The following is a 26080-nucleotide window of genomic DNA, read 5'->3' on the forward strand; positions in this document are numbered from 1 at the left end:
ATTTAGAATTTTTAAGGGGTAAAATGGGCTCTGATGGTGTAAAGGGGATATCTAAGGACATTTCCCTCCTCCCCCCCAATCCCTGGAATTAAATTTTTTTTTTTGATATTTGGTTCTTTCTTGAAGCATTTTAAGTATCAGTAAAGGAAAGCTAAAATGAAATGATAAAGGATCATGAATGGAGAGATAGCCTTACCTATTACTCACTGAATTCAGACCATAAGATGTCAACTCAGATCCTTAGCTGTTTACACATTTGAACAACAAAACAGCTTAAGGGGGTGTCAGTTTTAAAAAAATCTAAATTGAATACATCCACTTTATGGCCTGAACGCAACAGGTGATGGACAAGGCAATCTCTCAATTTGTGATCTCTCTGCTCGTTTATCATTTCATTTTAGCTCTCCTCTAATGGTAAAATATTGATCAGTAGATCAAAAGGACAGGCAGTAGCACATAGCCAACAAATGGTGTGTTAATCTTGCATGAAATGTTAGTCTGTCAGGTTTGGCAGAGCACTAGAGAGACCTATCTAGACAATGAGCAACAAGAAGCACCACCCATCCCAATGATCTCTTGTAACATTTTTTTTTAAATTCCTATTGCTTGGAGATTTGGTTCTTTCATTCCAGCCTAGATTTGTTTTTGTCTCTCTTTTGCCCCCTCGTCCACCTAACTAATCATAAACGAGAAGCGAGATTATTTTTAACCTTCAGAAAAGGTACCGATTTTTTTTTTTGTTTACTTTCTAAGAAACTAAATCAAGGCTTAAAAATCTTCCATCACTTACACCAGGGTGACATTTTCCATTTTGCAAATGAACTCAACAGTACAAACAGAACTATGATGTATTCGACCAAACGATTTGTGTAAATAAAATCTGTAAATAAAATTAGTCACAATATGGCAACTCATCATTTGGTTCAACCAATGCATGCTGGCATTTCCCCTACCTGTTAGCAAATAATCCGAATCACATTTACCCACTCTGTTCCTGTATCCCTTCAATCCCCTTTCATTTATGCACCAATCCAATCTAATCCTGAATGTTGACATAGTTTCTGTCTCAGTTGGTCAAACTGGAAAGGAGTTCCACAACCTTACATCTCTCTGTTTTTCTCTATTCTAAATCTCTTACATGTAATCTTGTATCTAAGTACTCTTGTTCTAGACCACTCAACTACCGGAAACACTCTTTCTACCTACCTTGTCTCTTCATTTTATAATTTTAAACACTTCTGTCATTTTGCCTCGCATTCTACATTGTTCTAATGAAAAATGCTCCAATTTTTCAAATCATTCTTTGTATTTTCTCATAAAAGCAGCATCCTTCCTGGAGTGTAAAACCTAACACCACACTCAATACTCTAACTGAGGTCTTATTAAGATTTTAGATAAGCTCCATCATTACCGCTTGGCTTTTATATTCTATAACCTCGTGATGAAACCTAGAATTCCAGTAGCTTTCTATTCAGCCTTGGCAGCCTGAGGTGCTGCCTTTAATGTTCTATGAACTTGTATCCCCAAATCCCTCTGCTGTTTCACAGCACTAAGCTTACTTCTATTCAAAGTATAATTACTGCTCTTATTTTTACCAAAATATATTACCTTACTTATTGATATTAAATTCCATATGCCAATCTCCCGTTTTAAGAATATTCCTTTGCAGCTTCCCTTAGTTTGCTAAAGAAGTAACTAGACCTTCTGTTTTGAAAATGTGAACGCCACTTCCTTTAAGTCTATAACCAAATCATTGATACACACAGTGGGCTGAATTTTACTGGCCCCTCAACGTGGGTCGCGGTGCGGGGGCCGGTAAAACTCTGCGGGGAGAGGCCCGCCTCAGCCTTCAATGTCGAGAAGGGCCCACCGCATATTACCAGTGGCTGGGGGACCTTGGTGGGAAGGGGTTAGAGGCCAAATGTCAGAAGGTTGGGGGAGAAAGTATGGGAAGGGAATAATGTTTTTCTGACATTAGGTGCCATGTAAATGACCATTATTGGGGGGGGTGGGGGGTGTGTTGGGGAAGGGCATCCATCACAAATTTTTATTTAATATACTTTCCCAATGCTACCACTTTAAATATTAAAATGGTATTGAAGGGCTTAAAGCCCTTTAAAAATGGTGCCAGTGCCTGCGGAGTGGCGCCGGACACCGTTGCCAGGGCGCGGCGGCCACCCCCAAGCAAAATCGGGGGTGGTCACTCCGCCCCCTCTATTTAAATGTGCCCCCGCGAGGAGTATCGCGGGGGCTCGGGGCGGCGCATCCGCCCAGGATGCACGCTGTAATTAGAGAGGCCAATTCGCGGGCTGGCAGCTCTCAGTCCCAGCAGTGCCCCCAGGAGTAGTGGCCACTGCTGGGATTGCACCCAGCCAACGGCTGCAAGAGGGACGATGGCTCCAGAAAGAAGGTAAGTTTTTGGGGCCTCGCTGGGACAATAAAGGGGGGTATGTTGGGGGTGGGGGGGAAGTGTTGGCCAGTGGAGGTGGTTGGGCTGTGGGGAGACCCTCTCTGGGGCACAGGGTGCCTGATCAGGAGGGCCCCCCCAGCCTGCAGGAGAGCCCACCTGGCCCGCAATAGGGTCGCCAGTTTTCACCTGGCAGCGTTCTGGGGACCTTTGCCAACGGCATTGGCAGGGGACCCTTAAGTGGCAGTCAATTGGCCACTTAAGGACCTCGATTGGCCTGGGGAAGGCAGGCCATTTCTCGCTGCTGCTGCCCTGCATAAAATTGCAGTGGGGGCAGGAAAGCGTCAGAAATGGCATCCCCCACCTCCCACTCAATTTTACCGCCCCCGCCACCCCTACCCCGCCACCATCCCGCTCCTGTTGGGGGTTGTAAAATTCCGGCCATAATTTCTAGGCCTTTAGGGATTTCCTCTCTCATCTCCATCAGGATGCTGACATGTACCCTGTTGGGTCCTAGCCGTTTGTCATCCTTTAGTTTAACTAGCTTATATAAGATTTTCCCTTTCTCCATCATTGTATCACCATCTCGATCAACTCCTTCATGATTCACTGCCTCTTTGATATCCTGTTTAGTAAATAACTTGGTAAATGATTTGGAAGAGGTGAAAGCCAAGTGAAAGAGTTGGTGTTGTCAGAATTCCTACTTTGGGAGAAAGTGAATGAATCCTAGAAGATGACTTGACAAAGCCAGAATCATGTATTTTTATGCTGGTAGATGAGAGACGTATGGCAGAAAAGTTAAATCATATGGAACAGAAAGTTAATGACCTAGTAAGTTGAAGTTGGAATGAAGAAAAACGATAAAGCGACAGAGAAACTGAAAAAATAACAGCATGAAATTTCTCAAATTGATATCCATGATGAAAAAAGTATTGACCTTTCCAATGAAAGGGATAAACTAAAGAAGAAAAATTGCTATTGAATCCTACCCACAGGGCTGAACCAGCAAGGGGTATTTGCATTTGAAACCCCATGTTCTGCTCAAAGTGCTGTTGTAGAAGATAAAAATGAGAACTTTGGATAGCAAACACAAGCATGCACACACACACACACACACACCCCGCCCCCCCCCCCCCACCTCAAAAAAGCTGGCAATCTGTTTTTAAAAAAAAAGTTGCACAGTTAGCATTTATGGTGATGAACGAGTACACAGTGGCAATGCTCCAGGCATTGACTCCCAGAAAAAGTTGATTTTATTCACCCAGATAAAGATCTCCCATGACATTTAAATGTTGCATGATATGTACTCAATATTGCAACATCATTGCTGTTGTCGGGTGATTTTGGTGCCATCGACCTGGTTTGCCTGGCAGATGTCTTGGTTACCAGTGCCTGGCTCTATAACCAAGTAAGGGGAAAGAGGCTTGACATCTTCAGATAGTGATTGGCTTTAGCAGACAAGAAACAGCCAAAGGCACCATAGACATTGGAACATATAAACAGTTTAATATCAAATTTAAATAATGTACTGGTGAGTTCAGTGACAGCTGTTGAAAAGAGTCCTAGCAGCCTGAACAGTGTTAGTGGTTAGATATCGTCTAGAGCTAGTGTATAAATCAAAATAGTGCCTAACAGTTTAAAAGTAAAAATCCAAAATACGCCTAGAAATTTTTAGTCCCCAACTCCCTCTGATTTTGCATCATTTTATTTCACCTTTTACTGTGTTCATTTAGAATTTAGAATTTTTTTGTTTAGGGATGGGCAATAAATGCTGGCCTGGCCAGCGTCGCCCACATCCCATGAATGAATAAAAAAAAAATTTGATAGTAGTCTAATTGTAAGTGTCTTGAGCTAAAGATTATTTTAAATTAATTTACTGCTATGTAATGGGTTAATAGGTGTCTGGGGCAGCAGAACATTTATTCATTACAAGTAATCAATACTACTGCAGATATTTGGATTCACGATATTTGTAGAAATGAGAAGGCAGTCAAGTTAAACATTGAACTTGAGACCAGAAGGTCTTGAATTTGAATCCTAGTAGAGTTTGTTTTGGACTAACTTCCTTTTAAAATGGGTGAAATAACCAAACCATATCTTTGGATATGAGAAAAAAACAGGAGACTAAGCAGCGTTTGCCACTCTGTTGCAGTACTTGGAATTTGCTGAAAACGTGTGCCATAGTAATGACGCATCTACATTGCAAGGCACTATTCTAGGGCAGAAGTTCCAGGGAAACTGGGTGCGGTAGTGTAGTGGTTATGTTACTTGTCTAGCAGCCCTGGATTAATAATCCAGACAGCGTGAGTTTAAGTCCCACAATGGCTGTCTGAGAATTTTAATACAGTTTAAAACATCTGGAAATAAACAGTTGGTATCAGTAAAAGTGTCTATGAAGCTGTCAGATTGTCACAAAATCTCGTTTGCTTTGCTAGTATCCCTCACAGGAAGAAACTTGCTGACGTTAACCGGTCTGGACTATGGGTGACTCCAATCCCACACCAAACTGGTTGACATTTAACTGCCCTCTGAAGTGGACACTCAGTTGTCTCAAACAATCAGAGCCATTAGTGATGGGCAATAAATTGTGCTCCCATCCCAAGAATGAAATTAAAATAAATGTCGAGTGGCATACACGATTACTTGCGTAACACCATAATTTCCTGGGACGTAACCAAATCAGCCAGACAGTAATTATTTTTCTCATTCCATTAAAATCAATGGGGGTGATCTTGTGGAATTCCTGCTCCTCCTGGATGAAGGTTAGTGCCGGCATGTCTGATGTCACAAAATCCAAACCAGCAGAAGAACGAGCTCCCTGGAGAAGCGTGACGGGCACTGGCAGCTCATTCACACGATTTAAATGCAGCCCAAGACCCAATTTCCAATCGTGGGAGACTTTCTGGAGCTTCAGACATGCATGAGCTCTTACCTATTGACTCAAATTAGCAGATAATGAATGATATTGGGAAAAGAGCTAAGCAATCTGGATCTTTCCCTTAATCAATACAAAGCTGGTGACTCGGGAAATAGCTTTATCGTTTGTGAGCTACATTCACACCTCCAGACTCAAGGATTCGAGGAAAATCCTGGGGCAGGATTTTCTGTTTTAGGTCAGGATCCACGTTTGACCAGGATGTCAGGGTCAAATGAGGGTCTCGACCCTGCACATGTCAGGACCAGTCTACCAACATCAATTTTTGCCTTGATTGGCCAATTAGTGGCCAAAGGCCCACTCGCCATCCAATTAAGGATGGCAGGCGGGCTCTTGAAGCTGGAGGGCCAGTAGGAGGCCCTGCAGCATGGAAGTAGCTGCAGCCAGCCATTGCAAAAAAGGGAGAGAGTGGGTCTGCTGGACCACATTGTGGAGGAGAAACCCCTACACAGGGCAGCCTGCAGCCACAGCTGTGTGGTGTGGGGCCTCAGAGAGATCCTGGAGTGCTGTCCCCCCCCGATCTGCCGCTGGGAGTCCACCTCCAGGCAGCGGCTGTGATGCTTCGCCGCAGGCTAACTGGAAAATTCCAGTCAGCCTCTGATCAATGGCCTTAATTGTCCTTTTAATGACCTTAACTGGCTACCCACCGCTTGCGGGCGGGTAGCCATTCCACCACCGACATGGAATTCCTGAAAAAAGCTTGGGGATGGAATAGTGCTGGTAAACTGGCACGCTGGCCAACAGACCAAAATTACATGCCCACCCACTTTCGTTCCCACCTCCAAATCAGGACGAAAATTCTGTCCCTGATCAAAGACAGTTACTTTCATGCAAGAAGCTATTTAAAAACCCTATCTTTAAGGAGACCATGGTCATTTAGTGCGGAGACAGAGATAACTGATATTTAAAGTTCACATAAATGAATAATAGTTTTCATTATTAAGGAATTGAGGTACTAGTCCGACCAAGATATTCAGAAAATGGAAAAAATATTAGAATTATTATGATAGTTTCTGGATTTTGAGGGCACAAGGAAGGTTACCATAGAAACCTAGAAGCGGAGGTGTAAGTTTGTTCCGGTGAGGTTGCGGGTGAGAAGATCAAGGTCTCAGCTGTGCAAATGTTAGCTGTGATTAACTTTAAGGAGCGAATTGAAGAATTAACATATTAGGCAATTAATCATCCTTCAGTATTTATAACCTTTCGTGTTAGGTGATGATCTTCTAAATAGTATAAATTTTTGCCTCGAATATAACCAGGTTTTTCATATGTACTGTAGTTTTCTGTATTATTCCTGAAAGCCCTTGATCAACTGCTCTGCTATATTCACCCAAAGCTGAAAATAGTTTTAAGAACAAAGTTCTAACTGTTGGCCAAATACAGTCTACTCAATAGTTAATCAGCCTATGAAAACATTAGAATGAAGCACAGAATTCACAGTGGTAGTTCAAGCACTGCAACATATGAGACATAATTATCTGTGTGGAGTTTGCAAGTTCTCCCTGTGTCTGCGTGGGTTTTCTCCGGGTGCTCCGGTTTCCTCCCACAAGCCAAAAGACTTGCAGGTTGATAGGTAAATTGGCCATTATAAATTGTCACTAGTATAGGTAGGTGGTAGGGAAATATAGGGACAGGTGGGGATGTTTGGTAGGAATATGGGATTAGTGTAGGATTAGTATAAATGGGTGGTTGATGTTCGGCACAGACTCGGTGGGCCGAAGGGCCTGTTTCAGTGCTGTATCTCTAATCTAATCTATCCCCTTTCCATCTGATTACATCTTCTTGTAGTGTTATTAGTAATGGTTTAGTCTGAGATCTCCATCAGTTATTTCATTTTTCATCATTAATATGCTTTTGAATATTTTCTTGATGAATATTGAAACCTAAAAAAGCCTCAGAATTCACTACATTGGTCCAAAATAAAAATGTAAACTGAAGGCAGTTTTGTTGGGGGGTGGGGATAGCAGGTGGGAGTGAGTATAATTATAATTGTGAAAGAGTAGTTTGCCAAGTATTCCAGTTACCTCCTTTGTCGCTTCCATAGTTTCACCCCTTCAATAAATAATTGAGATCAATACACATGACCAGCATCTTGGGATCTAGCCCCAGATTGTAGCTGCAAGGTGAGGTAGAGCTCAGAGCTCCCAGGTGGATTTATTTTTTTGTTTGTGTGTTACTCCTGTGGATCTACATGAGTGAACAATAGTGTGATAGTTACTAAACTGTAAGGCAATTTGGATTGGAGGATATATTTTAACATTTAGAACTTTGCTTTCAGCCCTTCACTTAATTTCTGTCTGTTTTTCTCCATGCGTCTTTTTTTTATGTCATTCTCTTATTCTTCTCAGATCACCCCATGGCTGAGTTTCAACATGTTTTTTTAAGTTAGCTGCCACGATTCCTAAGTAACATGTGAATCTTTCATAACTTATTATGGACTAGAGGATCTGATGGTTCGGAGACCCTTGAAGAAACTAATTTTAAAATGAATTAACAGGTTACTAAAAATGGCAAAGACCTGTCCACTGAGCCTTTCATCTTTCCTTTTTAGGAATTGTTCCTTTGTTTCTGCTGTTTAAACCAAAGCATGGATTACTGCTGGTGTAAGAATAGAATATTCAAAGACTGAGCATGCCAGCAGGAGCTGAAACTAGCTATCAGCAATAAATATTCAGATTTACCACCAGCAGTGAACTCTTTCTGGCTGCACATTGGAAAATTCAGCCAGTCCATATGACCTGCATATCAGCATGTTTATTTAAACAAAAGGCATATTAATAGGGCCAGTAACTTAGATCATCCATCAAACAGTTTTAGATCAAACAGTAGTGAATGTTTATTTGGATCGATCAGATTATTATATGGCACCAAGTAGAGAAGTGGGTGGAAGGAATCTGTACACTATCCACCACTTACTGGCCTGCTTTATAAGTAGCTCCCGAGCACTGATAGTCCTGTGGGCAAGAAAATGCATTGAATATGCTAATCGAAAACTCAATTTGCACAAACATGAAGAACACAAGTACATTTGAACCAATTTGCCATGATAGTTTAGCTCTGTGACTGAGAATAAGGTTTTTTAGATTTAGATTTTTTTAAAGAAAAGGTTTATTTATTTAGAGATACAGCACTGAAACAGGCCCTTCGGCCCACCGAGTCTGTGCCGACCATCAACCACCCATTTATACTAATCCTACATTAATCCCATATTTTTACCACATCCCCACAATTCCCCTACTACCTACCTATACTAGGGGCAATTTACAATGGCCAATTTGCCTATCAACCTGCAAGTCTTTGGCTGTGGGAGGAAACCGGAGCACCCGGCGAAAACCCACGCAGTCACAGGGAGAACTTGAAAACTCCGCACAGGCAGTACCCAGAATTGAACCCGGGTCGCTGGAGCTGTGAGGCTGCGGTGCTAACCACTGCGCCACTGTGTTATTTGATTATTTTTCATAAGAATAATTCATATATTATCATGTATAATAGTGTTCCATGGTACCAAACAGTAGGCTGCAGTAGGAAGACTACTGCTTCTTTAATGGCTTGAGCTAAGCTCATTGCCAGCAGTAGTCAGCTCTGTGATCCACAGTAATCCTCATTTCATTCGCATTTCAGCAGTTACACAGGTTGTCGGCTGTCCAAATGCAATTAAAGATGCATGTTTTATTGAAATGTGGTTAGTCATTTAATTTTAAAGCAGGCTGCTTCAGATACAGTTAGGAATTCTAAATGCAGTCGTAAAATCCCATAGGATAATGTTGAAAGTTTTAACTGCCTGTTACGGTTATATTCTTTTTTGTCTTGTTAAACTAAGAGCAAAGTATAAAATGAACAAATGTCTCAATTACCAAAGTAAACACATCACTGGAGATTGTTTGAGCCTGCTCATAAGAATATAAGCACAGTGCAAGAAAATAGCTCTCAACTTAATTCTATTAATTTATGAATGAAATACTGTGCAATATTTGGGCAATAATAAATGGGAAACCGCGCAGCTGATAAAATTGCACCCTGTCAGATCCAGGATCGAGCAGAGAACTAAAACCAACTCTAAATAAGAAAATATCGAAAGAAACAAACAAATAACTGCAAGAAGGTGTACAGAGAGAAGAACTGGAATTTGACCAGCGCAGTTGAATCAAATGTTTTGATCCTGTGTCTGAAGGCCTTTCTGACATCAATGGCCAATTATAGTATTGTGCTTCTTCCACCTGTTATCTAATAATATTAATTGTGAATTTGACAAAGTATAAATCAGCGCAGTCCTGCGGTAAGAGGGAACTCTGTAAAACCTCTTGAACGTTGAAATTACATCAAGTGTAGGTGTTGATGAACAATGGACATAGTGGCTCAGTGTAGATGCATCACCATCTAGAGACACCAGATTCAAGTCTTATGTTCAGACGTGTTCTTTTAAGTAGTATGTTTATCACTTGAGACCAGAATGGCATTATTCAGATAGAAGTACACCTAAGTGTGTACCTTAGGGTAAATAAATCTGTATTAGCATCTTAGTGTGTAAGTGAAGGAAATTGCATTGTAATGTCTTGAAACACCCGAGACTGGATTTTCTGTTTGGGGCTGGGACCCCAACGTTTGGATCAAATGCAGGTTCCAACCCTGCACCATGTCGGGAATAGTCACCCAGCATGATTTTTGGTGAGGTGGCCAGTTAGTGGCCAGAGGGTGTGCTCGCCATCCAATTAAAGACAACAGGCGGACTCCCGAGACTGGAAGGCCAATAGGAATCCCTCCAGTGATGACACATCAGCAGCCCCACCATCCAAGGTGGGAGCTGCTGAATTCGGCAGAGAGAGAGGGAAGGCGCCGCACAATGGAGATGCCCTCTGAAGACCAGGTAAAAAAAATTGATTTATAAATGGGCACAGCTACCAGGCCATGATCGTGGAGGGGCAATCCTTCCATTGGAGGGCCAGCTGCGGCCCAACGGCCGTGGCAAGCGTGGGGGGTGGGGGTAGGACCCTAGCGGGAAGAAACACTGCCCCCCACCCCCACCCCACTTGTCTCCGTCCTGGAGGCTACCTCCTCTCACTGGCCATATCTTGGCTGTAGCGTTGGGCCCACCTGCAGACTGGAAAATTCCAATTGACATGCAATAGGGGCCTTCATCAGCCTCTTAATTACCTCAATTGGCTTCACCCCGCTTGCAGGCAGGTAGCCATTCTGCTCCAACCAGGCCGCCTTGAAAATGACTCTGGGCCGGGATGGTGCTGGCAAACCAGTGCACCAGCTGGCAGCGTGATATTCCATCCTGCCCACCTCCGGTCCCTCTCCCATTGGCCTTCAAAAATCCCATCCCAATAAGCTGATACATGCATTTGTCTGTTGATTTCTAGAATGGACGCAATTCTTTGCTCTGTCTAAGTATAATTCTGTATTTCCCAGCAAAATGACTTGGACCAAGGCTGGAGTTCAGTTTGAAGCAGATACTCTAAACTCAGTGTAATTTGCTAAGCAATTGAAAAGTTTTTTCTCCGATCTTGACCAGGTAAATTACTTTGCAGTGGCACAGCATCCTACTTAGGGAGGATAAACAAATACAGTTTTTGCCATATAGAAGCTTGAACCTGTTATGACTGCTACGGATGTATATTTTCAATGAGCATATTTGCTCAAAATGTCCTTTTTGCAATATATGAAAACTTATTTCTTTCATGAATTTAACTTTGAACTTTCCCATTCATGTGCAAGTTTTCTTGAGGTTAAAAGAGAACGTAAGAATTAAGTGATTTATTAAAAAAAACATTTAACAAACATGATAAATGCGGTCACTCTAAAATGTATCAATGTTCGAAGATGTGCACACTTGACTGTGCTAATTGCTTTTATATTAAAATACATTGGGCCCAATTTTGTTCTCTTGGTGACATCACGGTTTTACTAATGCAGATACCATTCAGGGATACATGTTCGAATCTGTAGAAATGAAACAGAAATTGCTGGAACTACTCAGCAGGTCAGGCAGCATTTGTGGAGAGACAAACAGAGTTAACGTTTCAGGTCTGTTAAATTGAGACTGCCTGCGACAAATTTCTACTCAAGAAATCCATGAGCTATTTGCACCTGGCGTCAGCAGTCATGATGGTCAGAACAAGGGGAGGAGGTTGAAGAAGGTTGATTATGCTGGAGAGAAGAAATTTGTGATTGCCTCTAAACCCTCCAGAATGATTCTGCAATTATAGGAAGGTTTAGAAGCAGACAGGGTGAGGTGATGATATTTGATGTAGTCAGGAGTGATCTAACAGTTAAGGGCCAGACCTGGGGGTAGTGATATCTTGAGTAATGGTGAGATCAAGGGGATGATAGTGAATGTGTGGGAGACCTGGGGTGGAATTTTATTGAAATAGACCTACTCGCAGTGCTGGGGGTAGGGGGGCATGCTTGCCAGCAGCAGTTGTAATTTAAGTGGGATTTGCCATGGCTTTTAACTCAACTATGACATTAACATCCTGCTTCCAGGTTTCCAAACCAATCACAAAGTGCAGGTGTGATGATGACCCATACTCTGTCAAAGGATGAATTTCTACTTAAAGTGTTCCCGTCCGGGGTCAGAGCGGCTGCATTCCACATTGCTTCCTGAGACTTCAGCACCCACAGAAATGGAAAGGAGACCTGGGAAGGCTGTCACTGCCCCCCACCATGTCTCAGACTCTTACCTGGAGGTCCTGCTGTGGGAGCTGAGGGACTGAAATGAGGTGACGTTTCCCAAGGATGGGAGGAAGAGGACAACTTTACCAATCAAGCAGGTGTGGATGGAAATGGCCGAGGAAGTGAGCAGCAGGAGTGTGGACCCTCAAACCTAGATACAATGCAGCAAGACGTTCAATGACCCCGTGAGGGCAGAAACGCTGTGTGGAATCTCACGTTCAGGTGTCAGCCCCCACACTTACTTTCCAAGCATTCTCCTGCACAGCATTTTTCAGACCAACACACCGTGCAGCTCCGCTCATTCCTCTCTCTCCAAGCACCTCAAAACTCCATCTGAACACACACTTACCCTCAACCTCACCTTATTGACATTTGAAACCCATGCCTTATAGTCACCCTCCACAAATGTTGCCGTTGCATCCTCTCCCCACAATCCATTTCTCACACTCGTAACTCTTCTCTTTCTCTCCTTGCAGAGGGAGCATACAACTCCAGGGAGAGGTAGAGAACCGAGGTGGCCTTCCAGTGACAGCCACTTTGATGGCTACTGGCAATGCGTGCCCACCTGGTTCTCTGAGAAGGAGGCCTTGCTCCAGGAGGCTGCATATGTCAGCAGTGACTTGCCATGAGAGCATGAGGCATTGGTGCTCAGACATGTTAAGAGAGCTGATCGTAGACCCTGCGTTAGGGTTATTGCCTCTTTCATGCTAGATCTGTGTGTCCATCCCGATTGTCCTGTGGAGTGGCATATGACTGAGGAGAAGGCTCTTGCTAGTGTTGCTCCTGCTGCTATTGGTGTTGCTGGTGCTGCTCATCTTGTTCCTCATCAGAGGTCTATGCTATATCTATATCTATATCTGCAGTGAAAGCTGACAACAGGGAAGATGAGATCAAGGTGAATAAAGTTCAAGGTAGGTGAAATGACTTCCAAAAAGTTGGAAACCATTGGTGAAGCAGTGAAAGCACACTCTCAGAACATGCCTTTTCCATAGGCAGGTCAGCAGCTATTCAATTTCACTGCTTAAAGGCTTTCCAGCCTGTTAGTTTCATTGAGCAATGACTCCCTGCTGTGCTGTCACCTTGTTGATGCTGGCGAGTTCCACACAGTTTAGGAAACCCATACACTGGCTGTTAAAGCCAGAACTCAGGACTAAAGACTCAGTTAATTGATTATTTAGATATTTCAATTAAGTACCCAACCCAGCAGCTCCACTGGGGTTTACTGCTCCTCATTAAAACCCAGAAGTGGACAGGATTGTCAGGTTCCCGACCCACCAGCATTTTCGGGGATTTAACCCCCTGCCACAGCCGAATCTCCCCTGCCCCCGCCCGTTGGCAGTTAAAATTCTACCTCCAATGTGCAGAGTAAAAGCAGAGTTGGGCAGGGAGAGGGAGCAGGGATATCATTGTGTAGGTTGAAATCACAGAACGATGTGTCTCTTCACAGAGAGTCTAACTGTGAACAGTAAGGAAGACATTTTGATGAGCAAGTTATTGGAGACTCGGAGTTGCAGGAAAAGTGAGGAGTGTGAAGGAAAGCTAAGAGGGATTGGAGATGGTAACATTCACAAAACAGGAGTGAAGTTTTGGGGGAATATGGATCTAGAGATAAGAGTCAATTCATTACCATGGTAGTTTTGGACAAACACAGTGGAATGTGTAGCCAGGTGGAACAGTCTTTGAGAGAGTAGAGAAGTCACCTACAAAGTGAACTAAGTTCGAGTCAGGCTAAGCATGTCACTGATTCATTTAGGATAATGGGGGAGAGCCTTGTTCACATGGGAGATAACATTTACAAGACACTGCAGAGAACACAAGAATAAAAAAAATAGGATAAGGAATAGGGTTTTTGCCCCTCGAGCCTGCTCTACTATTCAATAAGATCATGGCTGATCTTCTACTTCAATTTCACCTATATCCCTCAATTTCCTTCGTACCCAAAAATCTAATGACCTCTATCTTGAATATACTCAACAGCTGAGCATCGACAGCTTTCTGGGGTGGAGAGTTGCACAGAGTCTCAATCATTTGAGTGAAGAAATTTCTCATCTCAGTCCTGAATGGTCAACCCCTTATTTTGAGGCTATGACCCCTAGTTCTAGACACCTTGCAGACAGAATAGATTGATAATACGAACTGCGTGTTTTACTTCATTCATTGTTCTACACATTCCTTTCATAAGTCTAATTTGCAACATGCTGATTGTTGAGAGTTTATTGTACAAATCCATGCTGTAGGTAGAGAGTTTCACCCCCAACTACACATCTGAAATTCAGATAAAATACCATCAGGGTCCTATGTATGTCATCAGACCCTGAGTTTCATTAATGTATGAGGCTTCTGCATGATTCAGGCAGGAGCCTTAACTGCATGAAAAAACTGCAGTTTTCTAATTAATCCATTTTAACTCCCACTCTGCAATTTATTTGCTGGATGGGGAGAATTAAAATTCTGCTTCTTGAGGCAAATTCTTATATTTAGTATTCAGAGTGAGCAGATTTATTATTTCTGATGATCTGCTTTGCACCTAATCACATATCTTCAAATATTTCTTTGTCCGTTGCTGGGTGCACTACCCCACATCCACTGATACCAGCCGTGGCTATATCTCAGTGAATGGGGTGTATGGGCACATGTCTACATAACTAATGACCTTTCCCCTTATTTCTGAAATTTGTTAAAAGTCTTGTTTTTAAACTTCTGACGTGGAATAAAAACAAAGTGCTGGAAATACTCAGCTGGTCAGGCAGCATCTGTGGAGAGAGAAACAGGGTTGACGTTTCAGGTCTGTGATCTTTCATCAGAACTGGCCAGTTCAGATGAAAGGTCACAGAGCTGAAACGTTAACTCTGCTTCTCTCTCCACAGATGTTGCCTGACCGGTTGAGTATTTCCAGCACTTTCTGTTCTTATTTCAGATTTCCAGCATCTGCACGATTTTGCTTTGACTTCTGATGTGGCATGTCTTCAGTCCTGATTGGGATTGGAATCTTTTCCTATCATTTTCTTTTGTTTTTAAACGGAGTTGTGGCCGTGTACACAGGTGCAACCCAAATATATTAAGATCTTCGTGCATTTTTAGGCCTCCTCAGAAACTAAGGAATTTAATACCAGTGAACATTGCAGATGAATTCCATTTTCCACACTAATTCAAAATAAGTCCTAATTATTATAACATACAATTGCACTAACACTGTCCAATAAGTTAATGCCATGCTTTTCTCTGAAACTGAGTTACATTTGCCGTGGCTGGGAAGGTAAGTGAGGGCAGTATTGTGGCAAGCTGATCAACATTTATCTCATATATAATGTATTTCTCGCCAAAGTGCAAAACCCACTTTCATTTGATTGCCTTTTTACAAGAGGTTGACATGAATGTGTTGACTTGAGAATGAGTCACTTGGCACAACAATCTGAGCCTAGGGTCCATTAATTGAAGTAACACCACAAGTGATTGTTGTTGCCATGCTGACCACATTATACCTGATTTAGTAGCATTGCTGGATGTACAAGAAGCTTTGTCCTTCGGAGTCACCTCAAACTATCCAGCTATTTGTGTTGTAATGCTAACATTCAGTTTGTTTGAAGTTTGGATGATTCAACTTGTGCACTTTTTCTTCTTTCAAGAATTGGAAGATTTTATTGAATTATGTTGACTGCTTTGGTAATTTCTTCTGCCTGAAGCATTTATATGAGAAAGGACACTGATGCTGGTTGAACCTTTTCCTCAAGTACTATTGAAGCCTGCCAAAGTATAATGAAAGATTAGTTTCATAAATCTAAACTAATTCTATCAACACAGACTACCCATCCATCTCAGTATCTATTGAAATATTTGCAAATTGTCCGTTCCAAGAATTATTGCATATTATCTCACTGACATTTTTTGCTGATAGTTTGTATAACAATGTCTGTAAGTAGCCTTTAGATGTCATGTGGTTTATTTTTCAAGATCCTCTGAAATATTTTAATGCAGATTTATTTGTTAATCGTCAGTGACTGTCAGACCACTTTTACTCTCCTTGCCTCCACCTGAATGTATGTTAGGAATGCACCATGGAAGGGGCTTGTACTCAAAGAGTAAGAGGTAATAACCATCCATTTTGGGACCTTGGATGTCAGCCTTGGCCCAGGGGTAGTACTCTTGCCTCGGAGTCAGAGGGCATGCGTTTACACCACACTTCTGAGACTTCAGCTACCACTGAACCAGGTGCCAGGCTACCACTTCAGTTCAGTATTAAAGAATTGCTGTCAGAGATATCATCTTTCAGATCAGTCATTTAACCCAAACTCAGTCTACCCTCTCAGATAGGCATAAAGGATCCCATGGAAGTGTGCGAAGATGAGCAGGGGAGTCCTCCCAAAGTCCTAGCCAACATTTATCCTGCAGCCAAAATCACTAAGAAAAGAAAATGATCTAGTCATTTGTCTCTGCTATTTGTAGGACTTTGCCGTGTGCAAAATGACCGCTGCGTTTCCCTTCATTATTATGTTAACTATGCTTCAAAAAATAATTTTTTGGTTGTGATGCCTTCGAGATGGCCTGAAGTCATGAAAGGTGCTATATAAATGCACATTCTTTCCTTCCATCATTCTTTGCTCATTCTGTGTAAAAAGCAGAAATTAACAGGCCTCAAGTCCAAATGATCCTCCTGCAGATCCTGAAGTAAAAAACATTTTACATGGTTGGAGGTGGGAGGAGATTTCTGTTGATCCCTTCTTAGATGCTCCAATCTGAGTTGCATGTGTGAAACTTCTAAGGGCTCACTTTCAGTAGGCCTTATGCTGCTTGGGCCTTTACCCAGTGGAGGTGCAGGAAAAGGAGACAGGGTGGCCTCTATCACTACATTTGCATCCAGTTTGATTGATTCAACCTGTTCCAGGTGAAAATCCATGTGCCTCCACACCCAGGGAAGTCCCCGGAAATGAATATGAACAAACCTGATCTAATGGATTTTTCCTACTTTTTCATTTGCTTTGCATTTGCAAGTTGTGCCACAAGAGCAGGGGGAAATCAGTTGCAGTGTTACAGCAATAAATAATTGTTAAAATATTAATGCCACAATTCCTGTTCCTTACAGGATTGCTAGTGGTTTTGGTGGTGCCCTGTTTGTCTATTTCCACAGGAAGATCGTGGCAATCATGAGAAAACAAAAAAACATTAACAAGTTTTTGATGAAAAAGTAAGTACTAAATACTCTGTCTTTTCTTAGATTGTTAAGGCTTGTTTTTATTTTCTACATTACTTCGATTTTCCCCTCATGGTAGTGATACTCATGTTAGCTCCACCATCAAGCACGGTTTCCAAGGTACAAATAGAAACCGTGTGCCAAAGGTGCTGGCCAAGGTTTTTGTTTCTCCAAAACTGTTTGTCACTCAGATGCCAGCAGCATAGCTAAGGGAAGCTTTTCAAGTTCAGATCAGGTCAGCAATCATTTCCTCTCATGCTCCCCTACAACCACATTGCAGGTAAAACCAAAAAGAGCCCATGTGCAAATATTTGGGCCAAAAAGAGGATTTTATTTGTAAGGTTTTACTTTTGTTTTCTCTTTTTAACGCAACAACGTTCCTGCTGCTCCAAACAGCCATAAAACTGAGGTATTGTCACATTGTTTCACACTTCTATTTTTTTTACAAGCACAGGCTCGAAAATGGTCCATAATCTAATTCAATTATCAAACTGAATAAACCATGCACCTATTTGATTCTATATATGCATTTACCAATTCCAAATGCGAAAATATCTATTTAGCTTGTTAGTTCAACTTAGGTCCGATTTGCACAGAGCTAGTGTTAAAAATAAACCTAATGCCAGTGAAAAGGCACGTTTACATTTGTGTCATATATGGCTTTTATACCATTTGGCCAGTATAGCCAGTAAACCCTGCAGCTTTGTCAGCTGTTCAATATGTGGTCAGCTGTGCATTTTCTATTTCTGTCTAATATAAATGCATGAATAAATTGAATCAAATATACTGAAGGAAGAATAAGACAAAATTGTTCTTCAAGTTTTAAATTTAATCTGTATCTTAGTCACTGATATCCATCTCAAAAGTCTTTAGACCATTTGGATTTGGTGAAATGCTTGAATTATTTTGCGGCTATACAGATCTGTTGAATATGCTCCTGGTCTAAGTTAGCTGACAAAGCTGGAGTTAAACTTAAAGTAGCTGCTAGAGATGCCAGAGGGCTATAATCATTTCTATGAAAGTCATTTGCAATCTAATTTATTAGTGCCAAGTATACCAAATTGACAATCAATTAATTTTTAGGGGAAAAACAAAAGTATGTTGACTTCTCTGGTGGATCTTCTCAAAGTATGCTACGAAACTGGACCAAATTTCATATCAATATTAGTTTTGTGTAGTTTGCTAAGAATGTGGGACAGAGTAGTGGGTGTTAGTCAGAGGATAAAGCCTCACAAAATACATACAAACATTGGTGGTTTATATAGTGTCAATTAAAACTGTTTTCTTTTTCTTAGGCGGTTGCTTTATCCAGCACTGGTGACTTTGCTTATTGCAACTCTCTCATTTCCTCCAGGGTTTGGCCAGTTCATGGCTGGACAGGTACATTTTGTTTTTCCTTATGTTTATGTGCAGATCTTTATAAAATCAATCAATCAGCTTTGATTTAGTCATGAATTTTTAAAGCAAGCAGGGTACCATGCTATATTTGTAATAGAAGAATATGATTGTGTTCATTGTGATGGAATTCTGAATGACTGCTGTGTAATATGAAAACCCAATCTGGGGAGGGAGAAATATAACAAACCACTCAAAGCATTAATTGTGGCAGGGAGGGAAAGGAGAGACTGGGTTAAACAGCGATTCAGACTTTCCAGCTGAAGGAAGGTTTACTGGGGTGAAGATATTGGTAATTGATAAGAGGTGTGAAATGTAAAAGGCCAGGGGTTTGATCCTTCAAGATCCTAAAAGTTCTGATATTCTACATGATCTTGGGTGCAATTTAAGCCAAATCTGAAACACTGATGCATGGGATGCAGATAATATATAAAATAAAAAGCAGAATCAGAATGGTGGGAAAAAGAATTGATCACACAGGGGAAGAAGAGTTAGTTCTCCAATGTTCAAGAGTTCAAAATCTGGATGGACTCATTGGCCTAATTGTGATCTTGATTACATTTTAACTTTTATGGCATTAATGCTTCCAGGACTAAATACTGAGCTTGAAATTAAATTGTTAAAGCTTTAAGTGTTGCAAACGGTAGTGATATTTGTCTATTTAAGTGGTCAGCTGGGGCAGAAGTACACTTGAATACGTTTAAATTGCATTTGCAGTCTCAAATATATATATCCACCCATATTTTGTGGCTGAATTGGAGCCTGTAGATTTTCATGACCTCCACATTGATTTAACAATCATATTTCCATCCTAATTGGCAGTAGTATATGCATAGGAAGAGGATCGAGGGCTTTCAGCTTGCATTTCACTGAGTTTCTGTTGAACACTAGCACTTTTCTGATTTCAAGGGCTATAACCTCATCCTACGTTGTTACACTTTTATCATTTGCTGATATGTTCACCCTCAGAAAATGCCTTTAACTTAGTAATACCACTAACGTCATGAGCTGGCTGAGATTAGCATATAATTTACATATTTTGATGGTAAATTGTCAATAGACATAAAGGAACTGATTTATTTTGCCTTTTGCCAGCATTTCTTAAGGGACTGGGCATAATTTTGACTTTGGACAATGGTATAAAATGCGGTGAAATTGGGAGAAGTGTTTAACGGGTGGTTGAGTTGATATCACTCATTTTATGCTTAGACTGAAAAATGATGGCTCATGCGATTTTTAAAAATTCTTGTGTTCAATATAATTGATTAAAGTAAAATAAAATATCTGCTCTTGATATTTTAAATTATTATCTAAAACCTATCAAAACACATACTTTGTCATTGTACATTAGGTTTAGTGGGTATTGTGTGTGTAGTATAGGGCACTGAAGTGCCATTGCTGAAATTAAGACTGGGGAGAAATCCATTTAGGCCTGTTTTTGGGCCTAAATTGGTAGGCATGTTCTAATGGCCTGCCCAGCCATCTGAAGCAGCTCACATTAGTCCTGTGAAGCCCAAAAAAGCACTCCTGTTCTTCTTCATTCCATGTTAAAGTGTTTAAAAGGAAATAAATGGCCTTTATATTTGTGGCCTCCAGCAGTCTCTTTAAGGACAACTGATGAGACCACAAAGAAACAAGAAAAACTGAGTAGATTATGCCTGGCATATGCTCCCCTGAGTTTCTGACCAATTTTGCAGATGGTCCTTAAGTCGGCTTTAGGCCCCTCAGTAACATTTAAAGGAGCCTAACGCCTGTTTAAGATGGCCGCCAGGGATGTCAAAATATTGTCTGAGCCATGGTGTCGGACATATTTTTGATTCCCTTAGGTAATGGGGCATTCTTCCACAAAGTTGGACCCTTTTGTCCTTGTTTCATGCCTAAGAAACAGGTGATACAAGCTAAATTGTTTTTAAGTTAATTTAAATTACTTTTCCAGCAAATTTTGGAGTAAGTTCGCAAGGGGAAGATCAGGGAATGAAATAATGTAATTTACAGCATATATCGCAGATCATGCCATTCCAGGAAATTCTGGGCCACCAACTTGCAACTATATTGTGACTATAGTGTAGATGATTTATAGGAGAGAAATGGATGTCAAACAGTAGTAAAAGTCAAGAGAGATGATAGAAAGCTACATTTTGAGAAAGCATTTAAAGGTGCTGGCAGAAAGCAGAGTGAAAAATATTGCAGCGAGGCTGAATTAGCTGAAAGCTTTGGTGGAAAAGAGGAAGGATTGACATCTTGGTCAGAGTTAGAGGATTCAAGGGCATGAACTGGACATGTAACAGGAGGAAGTTGTAGAAGTAGGGTATGGGTAGGTAAGGATGAGAATTTTGAATTTCATGTACTGGATGGGGGGTAAACTGAGGTCAGTGAGATTCAGAGTGATGGGAAACCAAAACTTAATCCAGCCCCAGATGGAGACAGTGACTTTTAGATGAATTGGAGTTTGTGTAAGCTAAATTTCAATGACAGTGTTTGAGAAGCGAAGTCTAAAGGTAATTTAAAACCTGAATATAATGGGCTGCATTTTACAAGCACGGCAGCAAGCTTCAAAGATGGCGGCCCGCACACGTGGGCTTTACTCTGTGGAGCCGCTGCGATATTAAACGTAGTGGTTCATTTACATGGTCAGGGTGGACAATGCCCCCGATGCCATGGAGTGGGTGAGCGATGCGTCCCTGGCAACGGCGTCAGGTGCCATTGCGCAATCGCCAATGCCATTTTTAAAGGGCTTCAAGCCCTTACATTTCATTTGCATTGTTAAAGAATTAGTGAGTTTGATTTTATTAAAAACAATTAAATAAATTTTCCTAGCCCCTCTCCCACCATCCACCCCCCCCAATAATCAAACACTTCTTTCCTTGCCCTCTCCCCCACAAAATACTTAGCTTGTGCACCTGACCATCTCCCCCATAAAGTTCACAAACTTTCCTCGACACCAATCAGTTAAGTTTGACCTTGCTGCCCACCTCCTGCACTGAAATACTTACCTACTCTCCCCTCCCAACCAGCATATTGCACTGGGACCGACAGCAGGAGCAGGTAAGTATTTAAATAATTACTTGTAATCAATTTGAATTTTGATGCCACCACTGAGGGGCGGGGGGCTGCCACAAAGCCTCGCTGCTGCTGGGAAGGTGGGGCCGGGCCTTCCCAGCATTGAAGTCCGTGGCGGGTTTCTCCCGGAGGCATTTTTGGCCTCCTGCTGCCACGATCCCTGATGTTGGGAGATCTGTAAAATTCAGCCCAATGTCCACGTAGCTTATGAGACATATAGGTCCAACATAGATTTAAAGATTGAAATATTCATAAGCTTCTTCTCCAACAAGCAGTCCTTCAAACTCTATTTATTTAAGTATTGTGATAGACTTGCTTTTCTTTTACCGTATCTGGCAATCCAATCTGGCCACTTTTTGTATACTGTTCTTCTTAGGTGCATTTACACTGCAGTTAGAGGTCTGAGTTTGGGGGCTATAGTTCAGGTTCCAGGGAGGCAGCATCCTATTTACAGTGCTTGTCTTCTGTACGCCTGAACACCTAGTTAGGAGAAGGCATGCCCAGAACCTGCTCTCAACAGCTACAAATTTAAATGTTTAGAAATTGAAAAGGGAGAATATTAGCTGTTCAGGAATTTGAATTGAGATAAGGTAGGTTTAAAAAGTGCCCAGGAGGTTCAATGTCTCCCCTAAGCACTTTGGAACCAACTGTAACACTACATTGGATTTACATTCCATGCCATGTCAAACCGAGTGATACAAGACCACTCCCTCTAGAGAGTCACACTCTGCTTTGCTCCAGAGTGAGTTTGGACCTTGATTGAGTCAGGTTTAACATGTCACTTTAATATTGATGCAAAGCAGTAATTGCTTCACATTGATACCAAACTGGCAATTTTAAATGCATACTCAAAGACCTGCACTAATCCTTGTGAAAAGTTTCATGTAGTTAAATGTTGCCAGCTTCTGCCTATCTGGAATTAAAACTGGCTGATTTTAAACTAAACATCTATTCAAACCGAATTCGCTGTGATACGTTGAACATTGTGATTATATGTGCAAGAGAGGACAGTTTGCATCTGGAATTGTTGGCAACTTTAAGTTAAAATCGAATATTTGTAAACCACCAAAAGAGCCAGCATCCTTTTAATTCATAAAATGCTATTTTTATTTTATTTATTTAGAGATACAGCACTGAAACAGGCCCTTCGGCCCACCAAGTCTGTGCCGACCATCAACCACCCATTTATACTAATCCTATATTAATCCCATATTCCTACCCCATCCCCACTTTCCCTCAATTCCCCTACCACCTACCTATACTAGGGGCAATTTACAATGGCCAATTTACCTATCAACTAGCAAGTCTTTGGCTGTGGGAGGAAACCAGAGCACCCGACGAAAACCCACGCGGTCACAGGGAGAACTTGCAAACTCTGCAGTGCTAACCACTGCGCCACTGCTGTTATTCCTCTTGCATTTTTTTTTGACATTTTGGTTGAATATTATACAAAGGACAGGTTCTTGTTGCAAGTGCTGAAAAAATATCCGCAGCTACAGGCTGCCAACAAGGAAGCTCAATGATTTCCTTTGCAGCTTTTGGAAGGGAACCCAGCCAGATTTTAAATTCCCAATATATAAACTATTAGAATCCTGCTTGACTTCTCTGGGAGAAATTAATTGGTGCCCTTGCTTCCTGTGCATTTGACATTTGTATATATAAACTATAAACTCCTGACCAGAATGAAGGATTTTCTTCAGCCTTTAATCTAGCATTTCAATAAACATGGGGTATGTGAACTGGCTAGTTGGCAGCCTGTTCCTCAATTATCTGCCCGGTGACTCATCACTGCAGTGCCCTTTCTTGCAATCCCTTTCACAGATTGCCTTTGGGCACTATTTTAATCAAATCGGCTTGAAATCCATATTCTTTCATGAGTGCGCTCTCCCATTTTGAAATTCACTAATAAATGCATATTTCTTGCAAATTGGAGCAGATGGCTGCAATCCGATTATTTCACTGTTTCATAATTAAGCATTTATACAAGAGAATTCAAAACAGTGAGCTGAAATTGCCCAGCACCATCTATCTAATTGGTTTTCATGTCAGTATAGCATTTCTTATGAAGGCCTGGTTTGGCTATCACACAGACTAAATATTGATCAATTAAAAAAAAAAATTCACATTGTTAGTTCCAAAAATCCAATTATTCTGTGTAAAAAGTGAAAATTAAGGCAATTTGTCTTCCAAAATTACAACATATGTGGTGATTTTTGAAATGCCATTGTATTTGTTAAACAGAATAGAAGAAGGTTATGCAGAAATTTGCAAAGTCCAGTATTGATGGAACTTGTCAGCAGAAAAGGCAGTGTTTACACATTGGCCTAGAAATCTGCATGTGAAGAGTTTGATATTTAAAAGTTGGGAGATGTGCTTATAAAGCTAAAAGTTGTTATTGATTTTTGCTTCTAATATGTATTTGATTCCTTAATCTACATGCATTCATGTACATAATTCTTATTTGGGTAACTGTCCCCACCCAGTCCACGTGCCCTGATGGTGTATTTCCGATGCTCTGTACATTCCTATAGTTCCCTCTCCCCAGCACTGTGGCTCTCAATGTAAAAAGTACTGCCATCGCCTCCTCCTTCAAAAAAAAACACCCTGAACCTCTGTCTATGCAAATTAGCATTCCATCTCCAATAGCCCTCTTCTTTCTAAAGTCCTTGAACATTACCTGCCAAATCTGTGCCCATCTTTGTTGCAACTCCCTGTTTAAATATCTTCAAATATGTCTCCTTTCTTGCCACAGCATGGAAATGGCATAAAACCAAAGCCACAAATGACATTCTCTGTGACTGTGACCATGGTGTATTATTCATCCTCATCCACCTCGACCTCTCTTTGACCTGGCAGATTTCATCATCCTCCTCCAACACTTCGACACTGTGCCCTCGCTGCGTTCCATTCTTATCTATCCAATTATTCCCAGTGCAACTCCAGCAATGGTTTCTATTCCCACACCCAGCACCCTCACTTCTGGAGTGCCCCAGGACCTGTCCTTGGCCCCCTCCTCTTCCTTATCTACTTGCTGCTCTCACGATATCATTCACTAAAATAGGGTAGGCAATTATTTATTTGACTCCTCCACTGCTTGTCTTGTCAGACCACTTTTCTGACATCCAGTCTTGGATAAACCTCAATTTCCTCCAGCTAAAAATTCACAAGTCTGAAGCCATCATCTTCAATATAGCCATGGCAGTTTATTCTTGATCCCATATCCTCTCTATCACAAGGACCGCCTACTTCCACCCCTGTAACATTGCCTGTCTCTGTCTCTACCTCACTTCATCCATCCACATCATCCAGTGCCTCAAACTCAAAAATTCTCCTCCTTGTGTTTAAATCCCTCGTGGCCTCAGCCTTCCCTTTTCCTGTAACCTACTCTAGCACTACAACCATCTGCTTTTGCTAGCCCCTTGTGAAAACCATTCCCCTCCCCCACCTCCACCCCAACTTTCATCCCAGTTTTGACAGTTCTGATGAAAGGTCACTGACCTGAAATGTTAGCTCTGCTTCTCTCTCCATAGATGCAGCCAAACCTGCTGAGTATTACCAGCACTTTCTGTTTTTATTTCAGATTTCCAGCATCTGCAGTATTTTGCTTTTATTCCAGTTTTGGCAGCCCTACCTCCAACTGCCCCATGCTCTGGAATTCCCACGCTAAACCCTCCACCTCTGCACCCACTTTCGTTCCTTTAAGATCTCCTTAAAAACCATCCCTTCAATGAAGCTTTTGGTCAACCCTCAGATTAACTCTTTCTTTGGCCCAGCATGCGTGTTTTTTCTCCTTATGCTTCTGTGAAATGTCATTGAAATCATGCAACTATTCAACACATTTACCCCTTCCACAAGGAAATGACTTGGAAGGAATGGTAGGTTAGATGTCATTCATCTAAAACAAAGCACATCGCCAATTCAGTTTCAAGCCTACACAAAACAACTTATATTTATATAGCACCTTTAATGTAATAAAACGTTCCAAGGCGCTTCACAGGAGCATTATAAAACAAAATATGACACCAAACCACATAAGGAAATATTAGGTCAAATTCTGCCCAGTGGCTTCAGCCTTCCAATATTTTAACTGGAGGAAATTTCTGCTTATCCAGTACTGGATATCAGATCTGCAGTCTGATAATTTAGCAACATTGGAAGAGTCCAGAGAGGTGGTGGTGAGGTAGAGCTGGGTGTCCTCAGTGTACGTGTGAAAACTAATGCTGTGCTTTTGGATGATGTTGTCGAGGGATAGCATGTAGAACAGAAATAGGAGGGGGCCAAGGATAGATCCTTGGGGGACACCAGAGGTAATGGTGTGCGAGCAGGAAGAGAAGCCATTGCAAGTGATTCTCTAGCTATGATTAGATAGATAAGAATGGAAGCAAGTGAGAACAGTCCCACCCAGCTGGACGACAGTAGA

The 26080-nt window shown here is 41.5% G+C and overlaps 1 protein-coding gene across 2 annotated transcripts in view; it reads left to right on the forward strand.

Annotated features, from left to right (window-relative positions):
- The window catches only part of LOC137375323 (chloride channel protein 2-like), a 495095-nt gene that overhangs the window by 251494 nt on the left and 217521 nt on the right, over positions 1–26080 (forward strand). For both annotated transcript variants that reach the window (XM_068042304.1, XM_068042305.1), the window contains exons 9-10: positions 17098–17199; positions 18501–18585. In XM_068042304.1, coding sequence (XP_067898405.1) covers positions 17098–17199; positions 18501–18585 — 187 coding nt within the window. The remainder of the gene's footprint in view (positions 1–17097; positions 17200–18500; positions 18586–26080) is intronic.

Source organism: Heterodontus francisci, chromosome 11 (assembly GCF_036365525.1).
Source record: "Heterodontus francisci isolate sHetFra1 chromosome 11, sHetFra1.hap1, whole genome shotgun sequence".
Lineage (NCBI taxonomy): Eukaryota > Metazoa > Chordata > Chondrichthyes > Heterodontiformes > Heterodontidae > Heterodontus > Heterodontus francisci.